Genomic DNA, 26,613 nt, shown 5'->3' with positions numbered 1-26,613 from the left:
CTCCTCTATCACGGTGTTCCTCCAGGTGTTTTTTTTTTTTTCTAGAAATGAAGATGATTTCAACTTGGTAAATGGCTGACAGGATGTAATGTGATGTGTGGTTTTTGTATTTGTATCATTTCTGTCGTAATGTGAGATATGATGGTTCAAAATATTTTAGGCGGGAATTACATCAAAGTCCTGTTCCTCTTTTAGTGCCAATCTCTGAGCCAGTTTCATCATTCACCAGGCAAAAATGGTACAATCAACAGCTCTGAAATGAGCCACAAAACATTCATGTCTGCCAAGGTTCAGGGTTCATTACAATCCCTAAGCCTAAATATGGCAACAGGAATATATATTCTTTGCATAAGCATGCACCACAAATTCCTAACAATACATGACTTCCAATTATCCTAGTGTAAATTATGGTTTACTTTACAGTTTTTCACCATGCCGACACTCAAATCATCATATTTTCCATAGAAACTCATTGGTTTCACATTTGGTCAGGTTTTTGATGGCCATCCCTCACTCACCGTGCCGCTTACTCTGACATCATACAGGCGTGCCCATTCATCCTCATGGCTGTCCACCATCATGACGCTGTCGTCCTCCTCCGAACCCCATTCTGCCTGCAGGTCCAACCGTACCTCTTCACCGAGGGAGTGCATGCCAATGGCAGGGAAAAGCCCATCTGGAACCACCGGCACCACCACTGAGCCCACCTTCCATTCAAACACACACACACACACACAGAGAGAGAGAGCTCTGTTAAAGCATTCCATAAGTTAAACATTTTTTTACAGCACCATATAATATTATAATTTATTTGAAGACTAGACTATTATGTGTTCAAAGACTTTATCTCTACAGATTCTTTTAACAAGTGTAATGAAGCAATAAACAAAACTGTTACACACAATGGACTACAGAACTCAAAGTTTCATGCAGGTGTTATGTAATTAGCTAAAGGATGTTTAAATCTATAGTGTCTAATTATTTTTACATAGGGTTGTCCAAGTTAACACTTGCAATTAATTAAATGTGCTTAACGCTGTTTTAATTTATACATGGCAATTTCCTTATTTATGTAAAAATTGACTTAAAGGGATTTAGATGCTTTACACTTAGATAAGTCCTAAATTGATTTTACCTAAATCATCTATAAATGTAATTTCATTGACATTTAAACCAGTCACCATAACTACCATTCAAAAGTTTGGGGACAGTAAGATTTCACCAAGGCTGCATTTATTCTATCAAAAATGCAGTAAAAACTGTAATGTTGTGCAATATTATTATAATTTTAACTAACTTTTCCAATTAAATATATTTTAAAATGCAATTTATTCCTGTCATGCAAAGCTGAATTTTCAGCATCATTACTCTGGCCTTCAATGTCAAATGACCCTTCAGAAATCATTCTAATATGTTTATTTGGTGCTCAGGCAACATTTTTTCTTAATATTATGTTGAAAACAATTGTGCTTTCTTAAATGTTTTTATGGGAACTGTCATACTTTTTTCAAGATGGATTAATTGCATTTATTAGCATAGATTTTTGTGTCAGTATAATAGTCTTACTGACTCTGTGCATTTCAACAGCTGTGTTCATCCACAATACACGCAATAAAATATATACGCAATACAAGAATTGCGTTAGTATTTCTGTGAATTGGTGACAAGTTCTTTGGTACCAAGGCAATGAGATTCACCTCCTTTCCATTCTTTGTGAAAAACACAGTGACGAGTCCGGCATCGAAAGTGTCTGCATAGATACCACAACCAATTCGGTCACCGCGGTTACATTTAGGACCGAACTGCTGACCGACAGTGTTGCCGTTGTACAATCTGTGAAGAGGAGTGATAGAGACGTCATTGACTTATAACTGGAAAGGTTCATGGAAAGAAGAAGTGATCCTGAATTAAAAAAACTTCCACCAGGCAACCAACAAAGCAAAGTTGACAAAAACACATTTTATTGATTAAGGGATTAAAATACCTTAAATATTTAAACAAGTAAAAAGCAAAGCAAAAAAACAAAAAAAAAACGTACTTTCCATCATCCGCATGGTAAGCTATTGAATGTGGAAGCCAGCCAGGCTGTTGGTCAAGTTTGTAATACTGGGGAACCAGGCCAACAGCAATGGTCCCTCGAACTCCAGTATCCATAATGGTCACCTTGAAGTAGCATAAAAACTATTAAAAACATATGGGCACCAGTATATGTGCAGCACAGCTAAGCAATTGTTTTTTTGACAGTTTGTTTTGAAATGACTAAAGGGCAAAAGACATATTTCAGGGACTTCTATGCAAATGCCACCGGTAATGTGCGTCATGAGCGGCAATGATTCCAAAATAACAGACGGTGAAAGAATCAACAGTTAACAAGAACCATTTGGCTGAGTCACAGGATGGAAATGTCAGGTAACCTGCTATTAAGAATTTTAACGTCTCGGCTACTACTTATCTCTCCCTTTGTATGCAAAGCATTTCAGGAACAACTTCCACACCCTCTCCACGGCAACCTCCTCGAAGCCAGTAAATTTCCAACATACAGCTATGAAATTTGGAAAGGACTGCCAAAGCTCATTTGTTAAATTTTCTCATGCTCATAAATCAAATTCTCAGACAGACAGAGCGATTAGTTTCATTGAAAACTCAACATGGAATGGGATTTGTTAATCTTGAGGGACTATCTTGCAAAAAAGATGGATTAATCCTCCTGCATGTGACTCAACAATTGTAGCCATACCGTTGGAGAGGGCAAGCATAGACAAAGTTACCCAGTTATTGCTTCAAAACTAAACTTAACCCTGTGCCCTCAGCCAAAACCAAACATGGGTGTAAAAAAAGGGACCCCACCGGTTACCAAAAGTTTAAGTCCAAGTTTCCTCATCTTCCTAATTGTCTCTTTCGAGGATTTGCTTTCCAAGCTTTGAGAAGCGACTATAAATCCTGATAACCTACATACAAACTCTTGCTTGCTGGTTAAAAGGCTTTCCTGCTCCAAAATCAGTGCACTATGATTAATTTAAGAGGCTCTCATTTAATTTACCACAGCTTTGACAAAAAACCATGCCATGAACCTTGAGGCTACAAAATTCCATGCCAGAGCTCCAGGGAAAATAATCAATTACACTAATAGAGATATTTCCACTTGACTATGGACAAAATTGATTTGCACATGCACATGTGAGCACCCTGAGAAAACAGAGCAGAGGTTAATCACTGTATGGCACTTCAATGTTGAAACAGGCGCTGAAGGTGCGGCAACACGGTCCAATCTTGATGAAGCGTTGACTTCCTTGCCCACAGGGGCTGAAATTAAACCCCTGTGAAAATGTAATGAGGAAACATGAGGACAATGTTGACGCATATCCCGACTGGCAGATGACCTTTATGGAGAAGGAAGGAAAAAAAGTTCCCAGACTTCACCAATCTGAAGGATTCTGCGTCACAATCAGGTGATGTAGAGCATATAAAGGAAGAGCGAGTTCTTCATTTATTACTCATAGCTCACTGCTGAAGATGTCACATTCATTCCCACATGCTGCAGATATTCCCAGGGTGCACAATCACGCACTGAGTGACGTTGTTGGTCAATAAGATTGCGATACAGTCTGGTCTGAGACATCTGCTTTGAGAATATTTTTTACAAGCCACAGATGATTTTTAAATTAGAATGTTACATCTCAGTAATTCCTTCAAAAATGGGCAGTACCAAAACATTGACTCAGATTTTTACAGAAAACCCCTCGATTTTAGAGACAACAAGGATTGGTATGCAAAATTTGCCATTTGTTATGATTATTTTTATACATTTGTTTTTCAAAATCAACTAGATTGCCTATAATTGCTGACGAAAATTAATCTTTAGATTGTCTATGAGAATTAAAATTAGGTGAAAAAAAAAAAAAAAGATTAGCTACTGAGACAAGAACCATGGAAATGGATTAGACCCTGATCCTGGATTCTTGCTGAACCAAAATCAGAAAGTAACAATTGCTGCGTCTCGCTGTGTTCTGCTCACAACAAAGGAGAAAATGTTCTAAATTGTTTTGAATATTGGGATCATAACACCTAGTCTTATCATGCAAACTAAATCTGTTGTTTTGAACTTTACATTCAAAGGAAATAAGAAAATGTTAAGCAGGAAAGCTGTTTATAAACAATAAAAAAAGTATTAATTAAGAAAAAAGTTTCTTGAACAGCAAATAAGTATATTACAAAAGGATTTCTGAAGAATCAGATAGGGAAGATTGGAGTAAAGATGCTGAAAATCTATCTTAGCCATCATGGGAATAAATTAGAAAATATTCCCAAAGAGTTATTTCTGTATTTTCTATACAATATTTCTGTTTTTACTGTATTTTTATCAAATAAATGCAGACTTGGTGAGCATAAACAGACTTCTTTCAAAAACATAAAAACTCTTTCCAAACTCCAAATTGTCAACAATATGTACTGTTTCTGAAAATTTGACAAGAAAAATATAATATAACAGAATATTAATAATAAAGATCCATGTATAAGTATTATCACAACCTACATCTGCACACAAAGCAGATTTTTTTTTTTTTAATCTGGAAAAAAAAATCAGCATATTTTTCATTTTTTCAAACAAATGTTTTTTATATTCAGGGATAGAAAATGAATAAGCAACTTGAATATATGATCTCTACATGTGGGCGGGAATGAAATGCCCCTCTCCGCTGATTGGTTAAATTTGATCTCTTTCTCTTCATCAAACAGCCAGATTAAAGAATTGCTTGACACAAACTGTATCGAGGCAGAGCTTCGATATTATTAGCTCAAACTGCTGTGAAATGAATGATACTCAAAGACAAGACATAAATCAAACATTTGGAAAACTAAAAACAAAACATAGTGTGACTGGGGCATACAATATAGGACAAAGTTATTGGTATGGTAATGGTTATTGGTAATGGATTTCCTAACAAAGGCAACAGAAAGGGTGTTGAAATGATTCCAATGTTTTTAGCAGCCTTTAGCAAACAAAATATGTGTACTGCTTACCTCGAAGTAACAGTTTCCCTTTGATAAGGGGCGTGGAGCCACGTAGCAGCCAACTTCATCAGAGTTCCCTTGGTAACTACAGAAGGGAAGTAATAAAAGGCTTAATCTCTAATAATCAGAGCAGTGTTGCTTTAGGTTACTTTATTAAAATGTCCAGTGATGTGTGGACTAGTTGTTGAAATCAGGTTCAGTTATGTTTCTACATGTTTTACACCAGGGTTCCTAGAATCTTGCCCTGGAGGGCCAATGCGCTGCACACTTTAGCTCTAACCCTGATCAAACTCACCCACCTGTGTTTTTCTAATGATCCTGAAGATACTGATTAGCATATTCAGGTGTGTTTGATTAGGGTTACAGCTAAGGTCTACAGGAAAGTGGATCTCATGGGCCAGATTTGAGGATCCCTGTTTTACACTGACTACGTTTAAATGCAGCCAATAACCCATTCAAAACCGGAATATTAGCAATAACCCGGTCGCGCACGGCCATGTAAACACCGGCAAAAACCTGGATATGTTCATATCCCGGTTTTTATACCTGGGGTACCCCTTTTCTAACACGAATATTTGGTCTTGTAAACACGTTTCTGCATATCCCCATCAAAATGTGTGTTCTGCGCATGTTCTATCCGCAAAGAATCTTGGTCTTTTGAGTAGAGACGGCGTATAAAAAAAAAACCCGCGTGCAGTATAGCGGAAGTAAACAAGTCGAGGTTAACATGGCGAGACGCAGCACAGCACCACACTTTTGGAGCGAGGAGGAGACCAATTTCTTTATTAGTGTGGTGAAAACTAAGAATATAATGAGGCACAGTAGTGTCAAGTGCTGCTGGTGGATCAGTACCAGCGCCAAAGCGCAAACAAAGACTATCGCTATCTGCCCCAAACTATTCATTATCCGCCTGCTGCTGCTGTTGTTGTCTTTGGATACAGGAAGAAGAATCGGAAATGACGCATATTGCGTCTTAATGTTGTCCTTATGTCCAGACGCTAACCGTGCGTCGCCGTTTACATCGGGATATTGGCGACTGATTACACATTCCATGTATACAGGAGTAACTCTCTCTGCTCACGCATGTAAACGGGTTATCCCGAATGTTTCAGAAACCCGAATAGTGACCTTAACCCGACAATAACCCAAATTTTAACAGCTTGTAAACGTAGTCACTGATATGGGTGAGAGCTACTTTTGGAGTCCAACGTTTGAAGACCAAACATCAGTTCATTTTCCAAGAATTCAAGCCAGAACTAACTCAGAAAGATCAAGTTATTACAGAGCTGTCAATGCTAATGATCTTCAACAATACTACTTTGATGTTTTGATGCTTTTGACGCTAAAGGCATCATAAAAAGTAGAGCAAAATGTCTGGTCAGCTATCCTTGTGGGGAATCTCCATAAGCGTAAAGGTTTTTATACTGTACAGACCGTATTTTCTATCACCCTACACCAACCCTACACCTAACCCTCACAGGAAACTTTGTGCATTTTTAGATTTTCAAGAAACTTCATTCTGTGTAATTTATTACCTTGTTTACCCATGGGGACCTCAATTTAGGTCCCCACAGTGACACGAGTCCCCATGAGTCTGTGTGTATTCAGGTTTAAGTACACACACACACACAGACACACATATACATATACATATATATATATATATATATACACACACTCACACACATTTATATACTTTACACAGATTATTTAAATACACACACAATCTTACAAAGATTTGTGGTTGTTTTTTTTTCAGCACAGACACTTCAGATGCTTTTTTTATCCATCAAAGCATGTGGGAAAGATATATTATCAGCCTCTTCCACCCAAGGTCTTTACTGGTAAATTACCTTGACAAGGGCTTTTTGACAAAACATTGGTTAATGGAATAAAGCAGTTTATTTGTAAGTGCGTGTGGTTATATATCCTCTCTACACAGATTTGGTATATTCTGACCTGCACCTTGGATGTGCGTGTGGTTGATTATTTTATTAAATTAACAGTAAATTACCATTAAGAGATCATGTGTGAACAGGATATTTCAAAAATACTGGTAAATTCATTTCGGCAATTTACCAGTAAGAAAATTTGTAACATTATCAGTAAATTACCGTTATGAAGCTCTGTGTGAACGCAGAGATTCCCGGTAAAAGCAAGTACAAGCTCAGATTGTGCTGACGTGAGATGTCTACTCAGGGTCAATCATAACATTCTGACGCAGATGACACATTTACTTGTGTAGTTTGGTTTGAAGTTGTCTAATACGATGTCTCTGGGCCAAAAAAGCAGCTGCTAGAATGTGAACGTTTGACAAGTATTAAAACATCATCAAAAACACTGACCGCGTGTACCAGTTTACAAACGAGGTTACAGAATTTACCGGTATTTTGAAACTGATGTGTGAATGGTGTTTTATCGGTAAAAAGATGGAATGTCATTGCTGGTGTGAACAGCGCATTTCTGTATTTACCTGTAAAGTAGTTCCAGTAATTTTCCAGCTAATTTAATACTTTTCTACTGTGAAAGGGGCTATTGTTTATACATTTTTCAACATTGATAATAGGGCTGGGTGATATATATATATATATATATATATATATATATAAATAAAGATATCTCGATATTGTAAAACATTTTTACGATATTCATTTTGTATCTCGATATGTTTGCATTTGCATTTAAATAAAAAAAAACTCTAGACCAAGTGATTACTTACTGCTTTTTATTAAATTAACATGTATATGTAACTGAAGTAGAGCAAAACTAGTACAGAAAGTGCATTCTGTCAACTTTTTTAGAGCATGCAATTCACAATTTACACTGTGCAACTGGGGGAAATGATTAAACTGGGATAAGTATTTTTTTTACAAGTTTTTAGCTACGAACACAAGTCTATCGCTGGTTTAAGAGAAGCTCTGTGGCATAAAACTATGTCCCCCACACTTATGAAAGCCCACATCGTAAAGTTGCGTAGAGCAGTCCGCAGTAACATGTTCCGTTTTTGGACATTCGGCACGTTCTTTTGGGAAAGTATGCTTAAATTTTTTTTATATTGGATGTTCACAATATTTTCAAATTTTACATTGTCCTCAAAATTATTGCAATATTATCGCTAATATTCGATATATATCGCCCAGCCCTAATTGATGAGAATAAGAAATATTTCTGGAGCAGCAAATCAGCATATTAAAATGATTCCTGAATGATCATGTGACACTGAAGACTGGAGTAAATGATGCTGATAATTTAGCTTTGCCATCACTGGAATAAATTACATTTTGATATGTATTAAAACAAAAAAAACTATTCTTTGAAATTGCAATAGTATTTCACAATACTGTTGTTTTATAAAGTTGTGATCAAATTAAAGTAGCCTTGGTGAGCATAAGAATCTTCCAAAACATAAATAAAAAAAAGTTCAATATACATATTTATGATATTTTTACTATTACTTATTACTTTTTGCATTCTCTGAATTCTCAAACTAGACAAACAAACTGATATAAATTAAATCTAAATATGATGGAAACTTTGCATTCAAAAAAAGATGAATTATATCATTTATTTTTCCGACGGATGGAATTTGCATTTCATCCCTATTCTGATCAAATAAAAACAATAGCCACTGACTTTTTTTCTCTGAAATTATAATTGTTTCAATCAGTGAGGTCAAGTGAGTCAAGGCTGATTGCATCTTTAGTGGCTCAAATACACGCACTCACGATTCTTTACGCTCGCAAGGCCAGCTCAATGAAATTGATGGGGGTGGATGGTTGCGCAGTTCAAAAAATTCAAATAAATAAGGATAAATGAAAAGCAGTGCAGAATTTTTCCATGTAAACATGTAGGGGGGTCAACACAGGCAAGGAACTGATTACTGAACACAGTGGAAAAAGAACAGAGCTAGGGGTCACTCGATGGGCAAACCTACCTTAGCGTGTCTCCATTCTTCAACATTCGTTTGTATCGCTCTTGATAACGAACAGCACGGACTTCCCTGATTTCTCTGATCCTGCGCCGCCAGTTCATAAATCTGTAGTGTAAATTGATATCATCCATCTCATAGATCTGTGGAGTGGAAAACAGTAACAGCAGATGCTGTAAGCTTTAAAAGTTTTGGATTGATCATCTGGGATTCACAACTCATTCAAGACACGAGAAGTGGAAGTAATGATGGAATTGCTGTTCACAAATTGCCATAATGAACTGTATGCCTTTTAGTAATTTTCCAACAATTTTTTTTTTTCGTAACCACGTTTCTAGTGCAGGGTTTCCCAAACAAGAGTTCACGAGTAGAAGAAAATTAACTAATAATGAATTAAATTGAACAGATATAGTTGCAACATTAGGCTAATTGAAATGAACCGAAATCGCAACATAAATACATTTCTGGTCAATTTGTGTTTAAAACTTTAAATTCTACACCATCTCTGTATATGCAGTGAGGTTATGCATTTTGAATCGCAAAGTGTGCTAGATTCACTTTCTTCAAATATTCGCGTAACATGCAGACATTTTGTGGACAGAAGTTTAAAACGAAAGTTCACCAGTATTCCTTCGAAATAAAAGCTTGAGGATTTGAAATATTAAAAGCTTACTGGTTTGAATGTTTTAAAGTGAAGAATGTAAAACATAAATATTACTATTATAACTTTCAGTGTAAAACGGGATAACATTATTAATGTAACCTCAAGTTTTATTTTACAGTATAATTGCAATATATTTATGTATTTATTTGTAACAATTAGAGTCAAAACTAACAATAATATTAATAGTATTGATTGATAATATCAAGTTTAACATTATTATATTCTGTTTGATTAGTTTCATAAAACACCAGAGTGAATGTAATGAACTAAAAGAGAAGTCTATTTAAAATCCAGCATACTCTGCTGAATTTAATCACTGAAATCATCACAATATGACAAAATAATTATGTCCTTTCTGACCAAGTCATGCAGCCCCATATACAAATAATCATATAAAAAATTGCTTCAAGTAAATATTTAACATCTAAGGTTAAAAAATAAAATGTATAACTCCTACTCTAAAGTGTGCAATGATTTAGAAATGGGATACATATTTTTCTCCCCACCTACAACTAAGATGAACAACACTCAGCAATAAATACTTAATAACTTTGAGTCAACTCAAGTTCCCCAATATCAGTTGTTCACAAAACATTTTATTTTATCACAGGGCCTTACTGTCATAACTGGCCTGTACACACATGCAATAAATGACACTACTATAAAGAGTTATCTAAGAGTCTAAAAGGTCTCGACAGATGTAACGTGTCAGCTGTCATTCATACATCCAGGATATGACAGAGGATCATTCGAAATGGTTGTAATTATCATGTCAAAAAGCATTTAACAACAGACACAGAAATTATTTGTTTCTCATAAAAAGTCGGACAGACAGAAGTCTAGACTAAAACATCTGGGTAACGTTATATAAATACTGACTACATCAATGCTATATATAGTGTCAACAATAAACTCTTACTTAACTTCTGTTAAAACAGCGAACTATTTAAATATTACTTGTATGTTTAAAGAAAAGTCTGTTTCATATTTTGAGACAGAAGGAAAATAATTATTACGTAATAGAAGCAATAGCTTTTACTAGCAGGTTAGTTTCAATCACTGCTAATCACCTTACATAGCTAACAAATTATTAGCTTTGAGACCTAACGCTACTCGAAATGAAATGAACCGCTAAATGTCTACAATGTCATTAAAGTGTAACGTATCTAAATATCATGTCGTCACGTACGTACCTTATGTTCATCAGCGGGAAAACTTTAAAACATTCTAAGGCCACTTGTGTTTACTTCTAGCTCTCGACTCCATTCGCTAAGCTACCCGACAAACTTCGCTGAAGTGAGGGCGGTTCTTCCTGGATGGCGTCAGTGGAGGAATGAATGCAGCGCACCAGTGAAAGAGTTGATTGACAGGTAATTGACCAATGAGAAGCGTCGCAACGAGTCGCAGTGGTTTTTACGAACTGCGCAGGACAGAAAAGCTTTTGATCAATTTTAAAATTAATATGTTGAGATTTTTTTTTTTTAAATAGCCTATAGTTGGATCCTATTTTATATATAAATAAATGTATTATAATCGCAATCATAGAATCTTTTATTATTATTATTATTATTATTATTATTATTATTATTATTATTATTAAAAATACGATTGTGGCTATATTTAATGGACAATATTCAGTCAGTATCGTAAAAATAAACCTAACAGGGTAATCAGGGTTTATTCTGCAATAATGACCAGCTGACTGAATATTATCGCTTGAATTGCCACAGTCACATTTGATAAATTAAAAACACTGTACATTATCTCACAGCTAATTGTTGACATGAAATAAATAATTTTACTTGTAAAAACCAAAGTTACACGTAATTTCTCTGGCCAATGGTTATTATTGTGAAACATCTGACTTGTAAATACCAAGAACCAAGTCATGTCATCAAGTGACACAAATATAACATTATTAACACAAGTGTTGACACAAATACTTCCATTGTTCATTACCTGTGTGGATATATTTTCAGACTATTAAAACGTTCTGGCATTTTATTACCTCAGGCTCACACAACTGAAAAGTGGGTTACAGAACATTTGGCACAATCTAAGAGCCCCTTATAATGGTGACTCGTAACAACTGCAGGAGTTAAATGTAGCCTACTATATACTGTAAGCCAGCGTGACATCTGAAAGACAGGATGATGCATGTATCTTAATTTTGGTTTAATTTACACTGAAGCTGCTGACAAATGGAAGCAGCAAGGTTTCAAAAGAAACACAAGGGCTGGAACGATCAAACTCTGTCTTGTAGACAGAGATGAGGAGGAAAATTGTGTAATCTGGTGAATCTAGAAGCAGAGAGACCCCATCAGTTTGGCACACTTCTCCATTCTCCAGCCAGGACATGTGGAAACAGAGAACGGGGTCGTGCTGTGGCACGGATGGGAATGTCAGACAGCAGGTGATTTTCTGCATTCTTTGCCAAGACTAATCAACTCTAATAAGCGAACATCAGCCAGCCGACGTCTCCGTAACGCTCCAACCTTTTGTGGTTTCCAGAAGTTAAATAACTATAGTAGACCTATCAAATGGGGATACGTAGTTCAATGGTATCCGTTACCGATAAACAGAACTAGAAAGACACTCAGAAGGCAAACATGTTTGTGTTAAAAAGAACTATGACCACACATGTCAATATTGTAAGATAATCATCTAAATCCTGTTTGCCTTCTGCACTGGTACCAGCCCATCTTTGACATCTTAACTTCCATCCTGCTTCATAACAACTTTAAAAAACACCACTCTGTCCTTATGGGACCCTTTCAGCTGGGCGTGACTAGTAAGCAGGCTTTTGCATGTAAGAGACCCCATCAAATACATCTGCTTGGTGCATCCTGTTGGTATAAATCTTGGCATAAACCCCTTGGCCACTGTATGGAATTTTCATCGTCTGACACTTCTCTGCACTGAAAGACGACTCATGAACTCTTAATGAATTAATAGAATCTGGGCCAAAGGACAACTAGAACTTTATGAAGTCCTCCAAAGAGATCAGATTTATCTGGTTGACTAGGCTGATGGATTGCATTATTAGCTGCTGGCATATATCGTCTTGTGTACATTCCAGTGAAAACACTGGCCCAATTATCCACATGGTCCCTTCTCCAAAATAAACCATTAAGCGGCAGAATCTCCTTTGGTTGAATGACCACTCCATCATAAAGCAACGTTCTCATGCAGGTGGTCATTCACTGTGCTTGTTAAGTCTGATGTCACATGTCGCCTGGTCCAAACGTTCTATCAAATCCCAAAAGCAAATAATAAACGGTGCCAATATACACTCACAAATTGCTGTAATACTACTGAAAAAAATTATGATCCTAAGCTTCATCTCCATACGGAAATCTCTGATGGCCAGACAGAAACTGTTCAAATATTGGTGTCCAGGACACCTTGACTGTTGTTTATACCTTTAGTTTTTTTTAAAGCTTTGTTTGAATGTGTGAATAAACAGTGCTTAATAAATGGCTGTTGAGATTGCGTGCTCTCAACTGAAACAAGTAGAGGCTTGGACTCAGAAACTGTATTTCTTATGTCACAACTTAACGTGTTGTAGATCTTCTTGTGTATGCTTGGTCTATAAATGAGTTTCTTTCTTCATCTTTTTTTTGTTACTTTTTGGCTTTGTAATTTGCAACAAAATATCATTACTGGACCTGACGTGACGTATCCTAGACTTTTACAATAATTTTTTGTGCTTAAACCCCATGCTCAAGTTTTTCTGCATCCGTTTTGTGAGTGCAACATGCCAACATGTTAATATCCAATCAACAGCCCAATCCGTGCTCTACATTTAGTCTTTTTCGATAATCTGTTATGTTCTGAAGTATACCACAATAAGGAAGAAAAGATCCTTCACCATTAGTGTCACAAGTAGTTTTCTGCATCTGAAAGATCATGGAGAGGTTTAAAAAGTAACTAATACTACTAGGATGCATAAAAAAGCTTGACTTCTATCAAGTGGCCAGTCTTTTTAGCATTGTTAGAAGCAACAGGGTTAATGGTGTAACTCTCCCACAAGGAAATTACCGTAGTCGGCAGAGAAATCGAATCCCTCACCTTCATTGTTATCATGGCAAAGATTACTAGAACATTTTCACAGATGATGCAAAAAAAGTAACCATCATAGCCAGAGTAAGTATCCTGGGCAAAGGAATGTTTCCAGATACAATAATGGGTGAGGGAAAGCTGGAGAAGTGCTTGATGATTTCTAAAAGGAAAAATAATCTCTCTCTCTTTCTTTCCACCCCCCCTTACACTCTCTCTCTCTCTCTCTCTCTCTCTCTCTCTCTCTCTCTCTGTCTCTCAGTCCCAGCCCCTGAAGGTGTCATAACTGTGCTCTCTCCCTCTTGCTCTCTATCACCGCCTTTCAAATCTTTAAAAGCCGCTGCTTGCCGTTTCTCACTCGTTCTCGGTTTGTATCCTCTGGCACTGCAGGGGACTCCCGGCTCTCAGCCTCACTAAGCTGAAAAACGAGCAAAGAAACAGAGAGGGGAAAGAGAAATAGACTTCCAGAAATAGCATCAGCCACGTACGACACAACTGAGCATGGAGAACCTGAGACCCGGACGCAAGATGTCCTTCCTTTCCAACTTGACCCCCGTTGTCCTGTTGCTGATCGTCCACTGTGGATCCTCGTCTTTGGCGGGTCGCTTGGGCCCCAACAAAAACTGTCAGACCTGCAAAGATGGGCACCCCTTGGCTGCGGGCCGGACCTCCAGGGATCCGGCTGGGGCGCCCAGCACAAATGTGTTGGCGTTGGGGGAGCCCTGTGGGGTTTACACACTGAGCTGCGCCAAGGGGCTTCGCTGTGTACCCCCTCCACGTGAACATAGCCCCCTTCAGGCTCTGCTGCAGGGCAGAGGCTCCTGCACCAAACAGAGCAAAACGAGTCCCACCGAGAGGCCCCGCCCCACAGGTAAGAGCTACAGCCAGCTGATGCTTTTGCGGTCCCTTCCTCCGTCTTGTAGCTCCGCCGGCGTTGTACCATGCCACATGCGGTGAGAAAATGCAATGGGCAATCTGCTTTAAGTACCACAGCGAAATAGCTTGAGGATGCATTTCAGGTTCAGATGTGCTGGCAAGCCGCTGTGCTGCAGTGGCCATATCAGAGGCTTAGTAGAATGACAAAGCTGTAACTGAACCAAGGACATGGGCATAAAGTGCTGGGAATAGCTGCTGATGTGATGGCTGTAAATTCTTTCTGAGTGTAAAGGCATTTCTGTGGTTTGAGGCTTTCACACATCGTAAATACGCATGAACATCACTTGTAATGATGGACATTTGTATTAATGTGCAAGGGTTGTATATGAGTACAGATGTGTGTGTGAAATTGTGACAGTATATGAATTGTGCCATGCATATGGACATCACAACTATTCAGAGCAGAATAAAGAGGAGCAACAGAGGAGATAAAGAGCGAAAGTAATGTGTGTTTGTGTGTGTGTGTGTGTGTGTATCAGTGTCACCAACATTCCTAGAGTCTCATTTCAAGTAGAAGGTGAAATGCAGTCATGCAGTCTCCATCTACTGTTTACTTTAGGTCATTACAACTTGAGAGCCTATAATATATTGTCAATTCATGGGAATGATTTGAGGAAATATTCCCTACAAATGTGTGTTTTTCCAGTTTAAGTAACCCAAATCAAACTACATATACTCTTAAATCACAGATAAACATATTTAGTCAAATCACAGTTTGTAATGGCTTTTTTTTTAATGCAGAGTCATAAATTAGTATTAATGATTCTATTCATGTTTTTCATAGGGCCACATCCTTCGAACAGTGGTGAAATAGAAAAGGTGAGTCTATTCTTTGTTTTTTGTTTTCTATGCTCACAATGAAAACAGAGCATGAAAAATACAAAAAAATCTACTGGAAAAAGGGTTACATACAGTATGTTATATTATTAATTATATCAATTGTTGGATCTTAAATTAAAGAGGAACTCTGGTTTTAAGATCCTGAGAATTTTATGATTTTATAATAATTATAGAATTTCATATAATAATTATTTTATATTATTACACCAAACTAATTTGTATACTTCTAGGTAGTGCTATGTACAAAAAAATGGATGCCTTTTAGAAATATAGATAAAACAAATGCTTATGTATAGTATTCCAATATTTCGTTTTCAACACTTGCTCACCAGGCTCCATGTCGTAAGCTGCTCAACTCTGTCTTGCGTGGACTCGAACTCACCATTTTCCAGTCGGATCGGGACATCTACATCCCAAACTGTGACACTCGTGGTTTCTACAGGAAAAAGCAGGTACTGGTTTTTTATTGGTTTTTTATACTGGAATTTTATATCATGTTACTGTAGGAAAATTTCATTTTCAAGATTCAAGTGTCTTTATTGTCATGGTCAAAAAGGTTTTACATTGCCAAAGGATTAGTAACTTTATCATTTAGAAACAATTAGAATAATGAGAAGGATCATTTTATCACTGTTTACTCTTATTGATAGGTCTTCCTTTTTATTTGTTAAATAACAGTATCTATCATACTTCCTTGCGGAAGTTCATGAGCTGTTTTTCCAGCTTAGTTTCCTTTAATGAACTGAGGAGGAAGTTTTGATATCTGAAGGTCACCACTATGAGCCATTTTACATTGTGAATGTTGGTGTGCACAGTAGAATGACGTATACAAAGCCAGAACAATCTCCTGTTGTCTTGTAGTGTCGGTCCTCTAAGGGCATGCAGCGTGGCCAATGCTGGTGCGTCGACGAGATGGGAAACACAGTGCCATCACGTGCCGGCGAGGATGGCATTTTACCATGTGATGGAGAGTGAGGGGAGCGACTGCCCCACAGCTCTGAGCCTGGAGGAGGAGGAGGGGTACAGGGAGAGGGGATGACTTCAACTTGGTGCAAGCCACTGCCAGACCAGAACACTCCAGGGATAAACCACTTGACATGGGAATGGGCCCTCACTCAGAACGTCCAAACCACATTCACTGCCATAAACTCGAATAAACAGCATCAGAACACTAATGACCACTACACCACATGAACTTAAGCTGGGATAGATCAGCTGTTACAGAGAGATATTTAATTCCCTGGCCACAACTTCTATCCACGCTTATGTTTGTTTTTCAATGGGCGGTTTAACTATTAAGCAGATGCTTTCGAACCCGTCCCCTCTCCCCTTCTTCAGTGATACACTGACTAAACTATACTTATGAAAATGGAACATACTTTCTCGTCTAATTTATTCTGGAGTTACTAAATTTCCTTGAATTTTCTCCTCAAAGACTTGCGTGCTTTTGAATTGTACACATTGTTATGTAATCGACATCTAAACTCTATCATAATGTGCACATTTGGCAAGTACTCGTTTAGGCCTATATGACACTCTGCAAATGCACGTCGTGGATTATTTGTACATAAGTGCGGTTATCGTGGTTGGTTGTGTCATGAGGTAGAATATTCTTGAATGCTGATGGCTGTTATATTTTTATACATTTTATATATATATATATATATATATATATATATATATATATATATATATATATATATATATATATATATAATATATATATACTGTATATATATAAAAACATATAATTTGTTGATTTATTTAATGAACTACGATGCCATGTATTTTTATATTGTCAGCAGTTTTTCATTGTCAAAACAGAGCTTATTTTTTAATTTGCTAAGAGAGTGAGTGCCATCCGTTGGTGTCACCATAAAAAGGGATTAAAAACAAAGACATACAATTTAAACACACCCTTAAGAGCATTTACTGCTGTACATGTTTTTTATATATATATAATATATGTTATTTTATGTCACAGTTGTTTCATTATTTATGTTGATATGTTGACCCTTCAGTATTGGACAATTCTGTGTATTTTTTTCAGAACTCTGTGTTTTGTCATTCCCAAAATGCATTGAGAAAAAAGTGCACAAAATAATGTCTGATCAATGTACCTCACACTGATTTTGTTGTATCAATATATGTGCCAGTAGTTCTGGGCCCTTGAAAATGGACTCAATGCAAAAAATATAATGTGTGCAAGAACTATGAGACAAAAAAAAAAAAAAGATACAGAGAAAAATAAATGCATATGTTAATATAAAGACTGATTCTTTGCAGAATCTCATTTAGAAACTCACATGCATGAAATTGAATATGATAAATTATGAATACTATCAACATGCACAACTGAAAAAAAAAAAAAAATTCCCAGAGGCAATGAATTAGCAAAGGCAAATAGAAAGAGCAGATGCTGCTGTTGGCTGCAAGAATACAGCCATATGCTCATACAACTGTCAAATACAAATATTGCCTTGTGCTACAGTGGGGAAAATATTTATTTGATCCCCTGCTAATTTGTAAGTTTGCCCACTTACAAAGAAATGAAGGGTCTGTCATTTTTACAATAGGTTTATTTTATAATATAGAGACCAAAAAAATCCAGGAATAAAACACATTATATAAAAGATTAGAAACTGATTTGCATTTCAGTGAGTAAAATAAGTATTTGATCCCCAAGCAAAACACGACTTAGTACTTGGTGCAGAAACCCTTGTTGGCAAGCACAGATGTAAGACGTTTCTTGTAGTTGGTCACCAGGTTTGCACACATCTCAGGAGGGATTTTGATCCACTCCTCGTTACAGATCCTCTCTAAATTCTTAAGGTTTCTTGGCTGTCATTTGGCAACTCGAAGTTTCAGCTCCCTCCACAGATTTTCTATAGGATTGAGGTCTGGAGACCGGCTCGGTCACTCCATGACCTTAACTTGCTTCTTCTTGAGCCATTCCTTCACTGCCTTGGTGGTATGTTTTGGGTCATTGACATGCTGGAAGACCCATCCATGACCCATATTCAGCGTTCTGTCTCAGGGAAGGAAGTTCTCATCCAAGATTTTACAGTACATGGCCCAATCCATTTGCCCCTCAATGTGACAAGACTAATCTGTGTTCCACATGGGCACATAACCATCTAACATCTGTGGGAGCCAGAATTCATGCTGGGTGATAGTAGATCAAATACTTACTTCACTCACTGAAATGCAAATACATTTCTAACCTTTATATAATGTGGGGGTTTTTTTCTGGATTTTTGGGGTTGGAATTCTCTATCCGTTAAAATAAACCTGGAATAAAAATTACAGACCCTTCATTTCTTTGTAGGTGGGCGAACTTACAAAATAAGCAGGAGATCAAAGAAATATTTTCCCCACTGTATGGTGACTGTGCATTTTTGCAAACCAAGAACAGATTTTGCTTACTAAGAATAACTTAATGCTTTATCAGAGTAGAATATATTTTTAAAGAGCCAAACGGTTAAATATAATGATATTTATAGAGTCCAGTTGTCATGAACATAAAGGAAAGATTAAATATTGCTGGAAGCTTTTGAGCCAAGACAGATCCATGCACATATATACTCACACAACAATCCATATGCTTGTTTCCAAGGTAACAACATAGCAGAATATAGCATATGTCTGTGCTTACATCATGCCCTACTTTGTACCACTGTCACTTGGAGAGTTTATTCGCCCTGTAACGAAAGCAACATTTCTGAATGCATTATTCGCTGTGTCGACACTGGTTATCAAAAACTAAGGAAGCCAAGATAAAGAATCTACAAAGATATGACAAAATATATGTAAGCAGTATATTTACCCACATACCTTGCTGACATTTGATACACAGTAATTAAAGCTGCAGTAGGTAACTTTTGTAAAAAATATATTTTTTACATATTTGCTAAAACTGTCATTATGTCCTGATAGTAGAATATGAGACAGATAATATGTGAAAAAAATCAAGATCCTCTGGCTCCTCCCAGTGGTCCTATTGCCATTTGCAGAAATGCATCCACTCCCGGTAATTAACAAACAATCAAAGCTGCGGTCCGTAACTTTGTTTGTGTTCAAAATGTAGAAAATGTATATAATAAGCGAGTACACCATGAATCCATTTTCCAAACCGTGTTTTTAGCTTGTCCTGAATCACTAGGGTGCACCTATAAAAAGTGTTTATATTCGGACTATTTTAGATTGCTTCGGGGTACCACGGCGGAGTAACCCAGTACCTTTGTGATTCTCATAGACATAAACAGAAAGAAGTAGTTCCGGCTACGATGTTCTTCCGCAAGACGCAAGCAGTTCTGTTTATTAACCGCTAGAGTGTCAAAAGTTACCGACTGCAGCTTTAAAAAGAAAAGAAAGAAAAGGAGAAAAAGTTTTTATTTTAAGGTAAACTCTAGTTAAGGTAAAACACCTCACTATTTGAGGTACTTCTTTGTGGCGGGAAGTCAAGTCAGACTCAATTTCGCGAATTGGTTCTTTCGAATAATTTTCAAAGAACCAGATGATTATTTTGCGTACTTGCACTGTGCGTTTTTTTTTCTTTCTTTCGATTAAGATTAATTAGTTTATAGTTTATTAATTTAGTTTAATTATTGTTTATTGTAATTATAGCATCCCAGCTCAGTTTGTTGCAGCCATGTTTTGGCTCAAATAGGCTAAACATTCCAAACAAGCCATTACAATATAAATATAATTCGAATTTACATTAAATAATACTAATTCTCTTTGGGCTGAACATTTTTCGCACATTTTATTTTGTCTAGTTAGGCTAAATCCATCGTTTTTCTTATTCATGTTTACAACTGCGTCGTTTGCCTACATCAAATTCTCAATTCACCGATTGGTTCTGCTCATAACGAAATTGGGCATGTTTCAGCTCGAAAAACTGATTCGAGAACCGCTCAAACCGATTCAGTCCGATTCGTTAAGTTTTTTTTTTTTTTTTACTTGTTCAACTGAATCATTGAAAAGATCCACCACAAAACAACGATTCTTTCGGACATGTCAATCATGTCAACCACTGGAACGAATCAGTTTAATAGTTAGGTTAGTATTGATATTGTTCCACTGTCTCATCTCACCTGTAACAGTTACGTCCGCAAACTACGTGACGTTGACTCAGGTGACACACATTCCTGCTGTCACAATGTATCAAGATCCGTTCCTCTGAACTTGTGGGAGGAGCATCTGGATCACTGCCACACTTCAGCAACCTAGAGTTGTTCACTTCCATGAAGAATCGGTCCATCTGGGCCTGCAAACACAGCGGAAAACTGGCCTCCGCAGCTTAGCGCTTGGTTGATTTCGACCTTTGATTGTCAGTTATAGGAACCGGAGCAGGAACAGAGGGAGGCGGATCCGAGAGGAAAAACAGAACGCTGTGTTACGGGGAGTGACCGTGATGATGGCGTCCCACGGTAACACCGGCAGCGCCTCCAGCCCGATGGTCATGCTCGCCCCCAAAACCAAGACCAAAAAGAAACATTTCGTGCACCAGAAGGTGAAAGTGTTCCGAGCGAGCGACCCAATGCTCAGCGTGTTCATGTGGGGCGTTAATCATTCGGTAAGGTGGTATATTATTTACTTAACTTCCTACATCACACAACTGCCATTTTTTGAGCTAACAGTTAGCTGCAAGTACGTATGTTGGGGAATGGCTTTCTTTAAGTGCATTATCTATTATTTAAATACATAATTTGTGTGTACTGTTGTTAATATGGATTTTGGCACGTGGGGTCACGCGCAAACTGGACATATTGTTTCATTGCACGAGGCGGATTTGCTGTTGTTTGCGACGTTCGATTTGCGAACGAATCGTTCTTTTGAGTCGGATCTTTGAAATAGAATTGGTTTACAACGGTAGTCTGTAAACCAGTCTCGACGAGTGTCGAATCAGACTAAATCGGTCCAAGCAGTTCACCCACAATTCTGGGCATTATTTTACTTTCAGTATTGTTTAATTTACTTGCAAATCACATTTAGCTTCTCAATGAAGTTGTTTTTATTATTTGAATTGCGTATGCAACAAATTTAACTGGGGCACATGAAATTACAATATCACTCATGAAATACGTACGAATGTAAAACATTTTAAACATATGTACCTATTTATAACTCTGACTGAACGTTTTAGATGATATTCAACCCCGGAATGACGGACTACATGATTATGTAGTATGTACTTAACGTCTTGAGTTAAATGAATCATTGAGTCGTTTATTTGAAAGGTTCTTTGTCACTGTTCGAAAGAGCCGTTTGGCAAATGAGTCAGATTTCATATGACTAACTGGTGTTGAGAAAGTAATTTTTGTCGAAATATGATTTTAATATCTTAAATTTGTCTTGTCTATATAATGTTTTTCTGCATTTAGATGTTCCATGCACGAAAAAACTATTTAGTAAAAATGCACGATTAATATGGGTATGCAGTGAGTCTAAAATTATAGGGTTTTTAATTATGACTGAAATTCCCAAAGGGATCTTAGAGGAAGTGATTGCTTTTAGAGGGATTTTATGTTTTTGAAGCATTTTGTTGTTGCCAGAGATTGGGCAGTTTTTTAATGAAATGTATTTAAAATGTGTATTTATACATTCAAGTAATTTGTATTTTGTTGTACAAAAGTAATTTGTAATTAAATTCTTTGAGAGACAGTTTTTTTTTATTTGAAATGCTTAACCTGTGCTAATAGTAAATCTAACAATAGCCTATCACCGGTTTTTGACTAGATTCAGGTGAATCAATTAGTTCATGGAAAACAAAACAATGAAAGAAGCTGTTTTTGTGCTCCGTGCAAACTGGCCAAGTATGTGCTAAAATATATTCTATCAGATATTGCTCTATGAATGTTATTACAGGACAGAAGGAAAAGCTGTGCTGCTCTACAACTTTGCTTTTCATGTGAAGTATTTGGGGCAGTTTTGCTGGGAAAATCAAGGGAAAGGGAATTTAATGAACCTCACCTGTCGACGTGATGTTGGTGAAATACATTGGCCATCACTCGATCGCATTACAATGGAGTGTGTGCAAGGGCATGAGCAATAAGTTGTTGACCACAGCTCTCTTAATGGCCACCAGTGTCACTATAACAAGGGTTTCTGAATTCTACATAGAATTAACAGCTAAATATCTTAACAGCTTAATACCAGCATTTCAGGAGTTAATCTTTACTGTTGACAGTGAGCTTCAGCCATCCTCTTGACTAGGCGGTATGACAATTTCGCAGGACTGGTTAGTTTTTGACACAACGATAAAAGAGCGATGAATAAAGTTTAGGCATGCTTGATGGTATTCAAGAAACCATAGTCGATTGTGCCTTAAAGGAACACTCCACTTTTTTTTAGTAAAACAGTTAGAGTAAAACAGTTGAGTTTTGCCATTTTTGAATCCATCAGCCGATCTCCGGGTCTGGCGGAAGCACTTTTTAGCTTAGATTAGCATAGATCATTGAATCTGATTAGACCGTTAGCATCTTGCTCAAAAAACACCAAAGAGTTTCTATATTTTTCCTATATAAAACTTGAGTCTTTTGTAGTTCCATCATGTACCAAGACTGACGGAAAATGAAACGTCATGACTTTCTAAGCTGATATGGCTAGAAACTATACTCTCATTCCGGTGTAATAATCAAGGATCTCTAGCAAATTTTTTTGATTATTATGCTGGAATGAGAGTTCTAGTTCCTAGCTATATCTAGGGGAGTTGAAATATGAGCCTATTTTCAAAAATAGTGGAGTGTTCCTTTAAGTGAACATAATAATTTAGAATAAAAATGGGTCAATTTATTTGATATATTGTCTAGTGTTAGGGTTAAAGAATATGTATAGAAGTTGTTCAAGGAGGGGAAAGGACTTCTCTTTCTCTTGTGTGTATTTAACTCCAGTATTACTAAGTTTAATGGGACTGTCTCTTGCACTTCAAATGATTGCTTGTAAATATTTTCGATGACATGTTAGAAGAGGGCATGTCATTCAGTGTTATATTGAAAATCTGCAAGTGCGAAGTTAATTTCAGTTGTTTCTCCCAAACTGTTTTTCCAGATAAATGATTTGAATCAAGTTCCAGTGCCTGTCATGCTGCTTCCTGACGACTTCAAGGCCAACACCAAGATTAAAGTCAACAACCATCTCTTCAACAAGTATGTATCAAAAGCTCCTCATTATTTTACACAGATTTTCATTGCACTGTGTGTTCGCTGTGTCTACAGCTGCACGTGAACTTGTTCTTCAAAGCAGGAATGTTTCCATTCATTTAAATAAATTCTTGTGTTGATGGTGAGAGTGTAATTGGCAGCTTTTTCTGCAGAGCAGCCATTCCGCCTTCAGGTGAATGTGACTTATTAAAAGCTTTTTTTTTTTTTTTTATGAATGATCCTTCTGTATCTTGCAGGGAGAATCTTCCGAGCCATTTTAAATTTAAGGAGTACTGTCCACAAGTCTTCAGGAATCTCAGGGAGCGATTCGGAATTGAAGATCTTGACTACCAGGTGACCTTTTTTCATTTATTTATTAAAAAAAAAAAAAAAAAAAAACTTTTTGTGCATTGCATTCATTGAGGAATCGGCTTGTATTTGGACACCAAACATTCAAAGTTCTCAAGAACATAAAGTATGAGCAGTTATTCAAAAGTCAAAAGTTTTTTTCCTTTTGTTTTGCATATACTATAATATCACTGCTTAATTTGTTTTAAATTTTTGTGCTTGCGTGCATGGATGTTTTCCATCAGGTGTCCCTGGCCCGCAGTGCTCCCATGAGAGGTGAAGGTCAGGGGAAGGTCTTCTCTTCACGTCCTATGACCGTACACTGATAGTAAAGCACATCACGAGCGAAGAAGTAGCTGATATGCATAACATTCTCTCCGAGTATCACCAGGTATCTCACAACACACTGGTCAGGACATGCACTAAATCAAGCTATATCAAAAGTTATATTTAATCTAACAGATCATTAATATCTGCTCCACTGCTGTATCCTTCATGCATGTATGATTATATAAGTGCTTACAGATCTGAAACTAGCATGGCATCCAAATTGTTAGGCTGATTTATTAAACTGTAGCTTCAAAAGCTGGTTTCAGGCACATTATGTCACATACATTTGTGTTTCAATTTGCTTAGCACTTCAACTGAAATATGTTTATTAGTTTACATGTTACACAAGTTTGCCTGCGTTGGAGAAAAATCATACAAAATTATTCAGACTCCAGCTATTTTTGTGTTTAATCACCCAGTTGGGATCTGCGGGTCTGTTGTTCATTTCCTCTTTACACTGTCACACAAAACTTGTTCAGCCACTAGAGTCATTTTCATGTTCCACCACACTTCCTTGAAATAGTTAAATTGCTCTTTTTATAACTGACAGTGAGCTTTTGTTCTGGGCGCTTGTGGGAATGGGAAGTTGTGTTTATGGTTGATACAGCGGTAGTCTTAGATTGTGTTCCCCTTTTTACAGCATCATGATAAAGTTATGGGTGTTATATTCACAGGCGAGACACTAACCTAACCGACTCCAAACTTTTGAGCAGTATAAAGTATTTTTAGTTATTTTAGATACATGTATATCTTTTTAAAGCTCTTGTTTTTAGCTTGTGTAAGGGTAGGGTTAGCGTAGCGTTTGAGCGCCTCTGTTTTGTTTACAGTGCTGTGATGACCATGAGATAAGTTTGTGTGAGTGGCTTTCTCAGTTTCCATTGTAGCCGAGTGAGCAGATTTTAATCGAAGCTGTGCTTCTGCATTTGCACTGCCTTTAGAGTATATTCACAACATGTCCTGAGGGTGCACTAACATGTGTACCAGAGTCTACAATGACAAATTTAAACTCCACTTTTAAGTGCTATAATCATGCATTTTCCTTCATATTGCAGTTTTAGTTCAGCACTGCTGATGATAAGTGAGTTTAGGTGTGCAGTGATGCCAGAGAGGGAAAACACGGTCATTTATTAAGCCTTGTGGGCTTGTTATGGTGCCGGATACCATATGCTGCTCAAAGTTGGTTCGTTGGTTATGAACTGTGTGTTGTGTTCCACTGAATGAACATTTTGACTGTGAAGCTTTAAGGGGTAAAACTGCCAAAATATAATTTCAGTATGTTTTGTGTTTTTCTCGCAGCATATAGTGAAGTGTCATGGCAGTACACTCCTCCCTCAGTTTCTGGGCATGTACCGGGTTACGGTGGAGAGCGAGGACACGTACCTGATCGTCATGAGGAACATGTTCAGCCACAGACTCGTTGTCCACAGGAAATACGACCTAAAGGTAGGAACTGTTGCCGCGGCTGAGATGAGATGATATTGATGTTTTGACTCTGATGATGTGTGCCTGAACTTTTCATAGCGTGACTGATATTTGTGATTGCACACATCATTAACTTCATGAGCATTGAGCAAACAGCACCTAAATCATGCAGCACATGCCCTTAGACCTGGTTGAAGAGATTTAGGTGGACATGATTGATGAATAAAGGTTTTCCATCTTGTAGAATTGGCAATATCATATATTTATGACAAAATAAGAAAAAAATTAAATAATTACTATTAATTAATTAAGATTATACTAGTTTGGGCTGCACAATTAATCGAATTCCTTACACGATTATAATTACGAATGCCACAATTACGTGATCATGATTACGTGATCGGCAAATAATTGTTCAAAATCCACTTCTGTTATTCTGCTTGCTTAAGATGTTTTTTTTCGTTTTTACAGATTATTTTAAAGGGTTTTTCCATTGCTTTAGTTTTAGTATATTCAGTTCAATTAAAGTTTATTAGTGTAGCGCTTTTTACGATACAAATCATTGCAGAGCACCTTTACAGAAAATTAAGTTTCTACAATATTTAGTAGTAGCTTATCAATGGTGACATTCAGTTTATATGCCTATGGCAGAAATGTGTGGAAAAATCATTAAAATTTATATCATTATAATACCATGGATTTTTTTTTAACGCCTTAACTGTCACTCACATTTTTGAACATGGACTTTATAGTTCACGATTCAAACTTAAATTTTTATAATTCTTGAATGAAAACATTATGTAACATGATATTGATGTACCATTTACATGGTAATGCAGTCTGATTTTAAAATGTTTTTTTTTTAAGTTTTCAGCTGATATATAATTTCTGATGATTTCTAAAATGTGATGGAGAAAAAGGCAACGAGG

The 26,613-nt window shown here is 36.9% G+C and overlaps 2 protein-coding genes and 1 pseudogene across 2 annotated transcripts; 2 read left to right on the top strand and 1 right to left on the bottom strand.

The window, feature by feature from the left end:
- Positions 1–473: 473 nt before the first annotated feature.
- On the bottom strand, positions 474–10,937 carry LOC113071086 (SPRY domain-containing protein 3-like). The gene is made up of 6 exons (XM_026244455.1): positions 10,799–10,937; positions 8,948–9,084; positions 5,023–5,098; positions 2,039–2,163; positions 1,698–1,833; positions 474–707 (listed from the first exon to the last, which is right to left on the bottom strand). The coding sequence occupies exons 2-6, from the start codon at positions 9,073–9,075 to the stop codon at positions 489–491; spliced, it is 684 nt and encodes a 227-aa protein (XP_026100240.1). The 5' UTR covers positions 9,076–9,084; positions 10,799–10,937; the 3' UTR covers positions 474–488.
- Positions 10,938–13,676: 2,739 nt separating this feature from the next.
- On the top strand, positions 13,677–17,074 carry LOC113071085 (insulin-like growth factor-binding protein 6). Its single transcript, XM_026244454.1, has 4 exons — positions 13,677–14,535; positions 15,385–15,419; positions 15,773–15,892; positions 16,302–17,074. The coding sequence occupies exons 1-4, from the start codon at positions 14,166–14,168 to the stop codon at positions 16,413–16,415; spliced, it is 639 nt and encodes a 212-aa protein (XP_026100239.1). The 5' UTR covers positions 13,677–14,165; the 3' UTR covers positions 16,416–17,074.
- Positions 17,075–20,561: 3,487 nt separating this feature from the next.
- Positions 20,562–25,738, top strand: LOC113071084 (phosphatidylinositol 5-phosphate 4-kinase type-2 gamma-like; annotated as a pseudogene).
- Positions 25,739–26,613: the final 875 nt, after the last annotated feature.

Source organism: Carassius auratus, unplaced genomic scaffold (genome assembly GCF_003368295.1).
Source record: "Carassius auratus strain Wakin unplaced genomic scaffold, ASM336829v1 scaf_tig00005912, whole genome shotgun sequence".
In the NCBI taxonomy this organism is placed as follows: domain Eukaryota; kingdom Metazoa; phylum Chordata; class Actinopteri; order Cypriniformes; family Cyprinidae; genus Carassius; species Carassius auratus.
The sequence above is the reverse complement of the archived record's forward strand: the minus strand, read 5'-3'. Positions and strand labels throughout refer to the sequence as shown.

Excerpts from the sequence above, each read along its gene's own strand:
- LOC113071086 (XM_026244455.1), bottom strand. The coding sequence starts at position 9,075 with ATGGATGATATCAATTTACACTACAGATTTATGAACTGGCGGCGCAGG. Across the intron at positions 5,099-8,947 it reads AAGAATGGAGACACGCTAAG|TTACCAAGGGAACTCTGATG; the intron begins GTAGGTTTGCCC and ends TCCCTTCTGTAG. Across the intron at positions 2,164-5,022 it reads AGGGAAACTGTTACTTCGAG|GTGACCATTATGGATACTGG; the intron begins GTAAGCAGTACA and ends TGCTACTTCAAG.
- LOC113071085 (XM_026244454.1), top strand. The coding sequence starts at position 14,166 with ATGGAGAACCTGAGACCCGGACGCAAGATGTCCTTCCTTTCCAACTTG. Across the intron at positions 14,536-15,384 it reads CGAGAGGCCCCGCCCCACAG|GGCCACATCCTTCGAACAGT; the intron begins GTAAGAGCTACA and ends TGTTTTTCATAG. Across the intron at positions 15,420-15,772 it reads ACAGTGGTGAAATAGAAAAG|GCTCCATGTCGTAAGCTGCT; the intron begins GTGAGTCTATTC and ends CTTGCTCACCAG.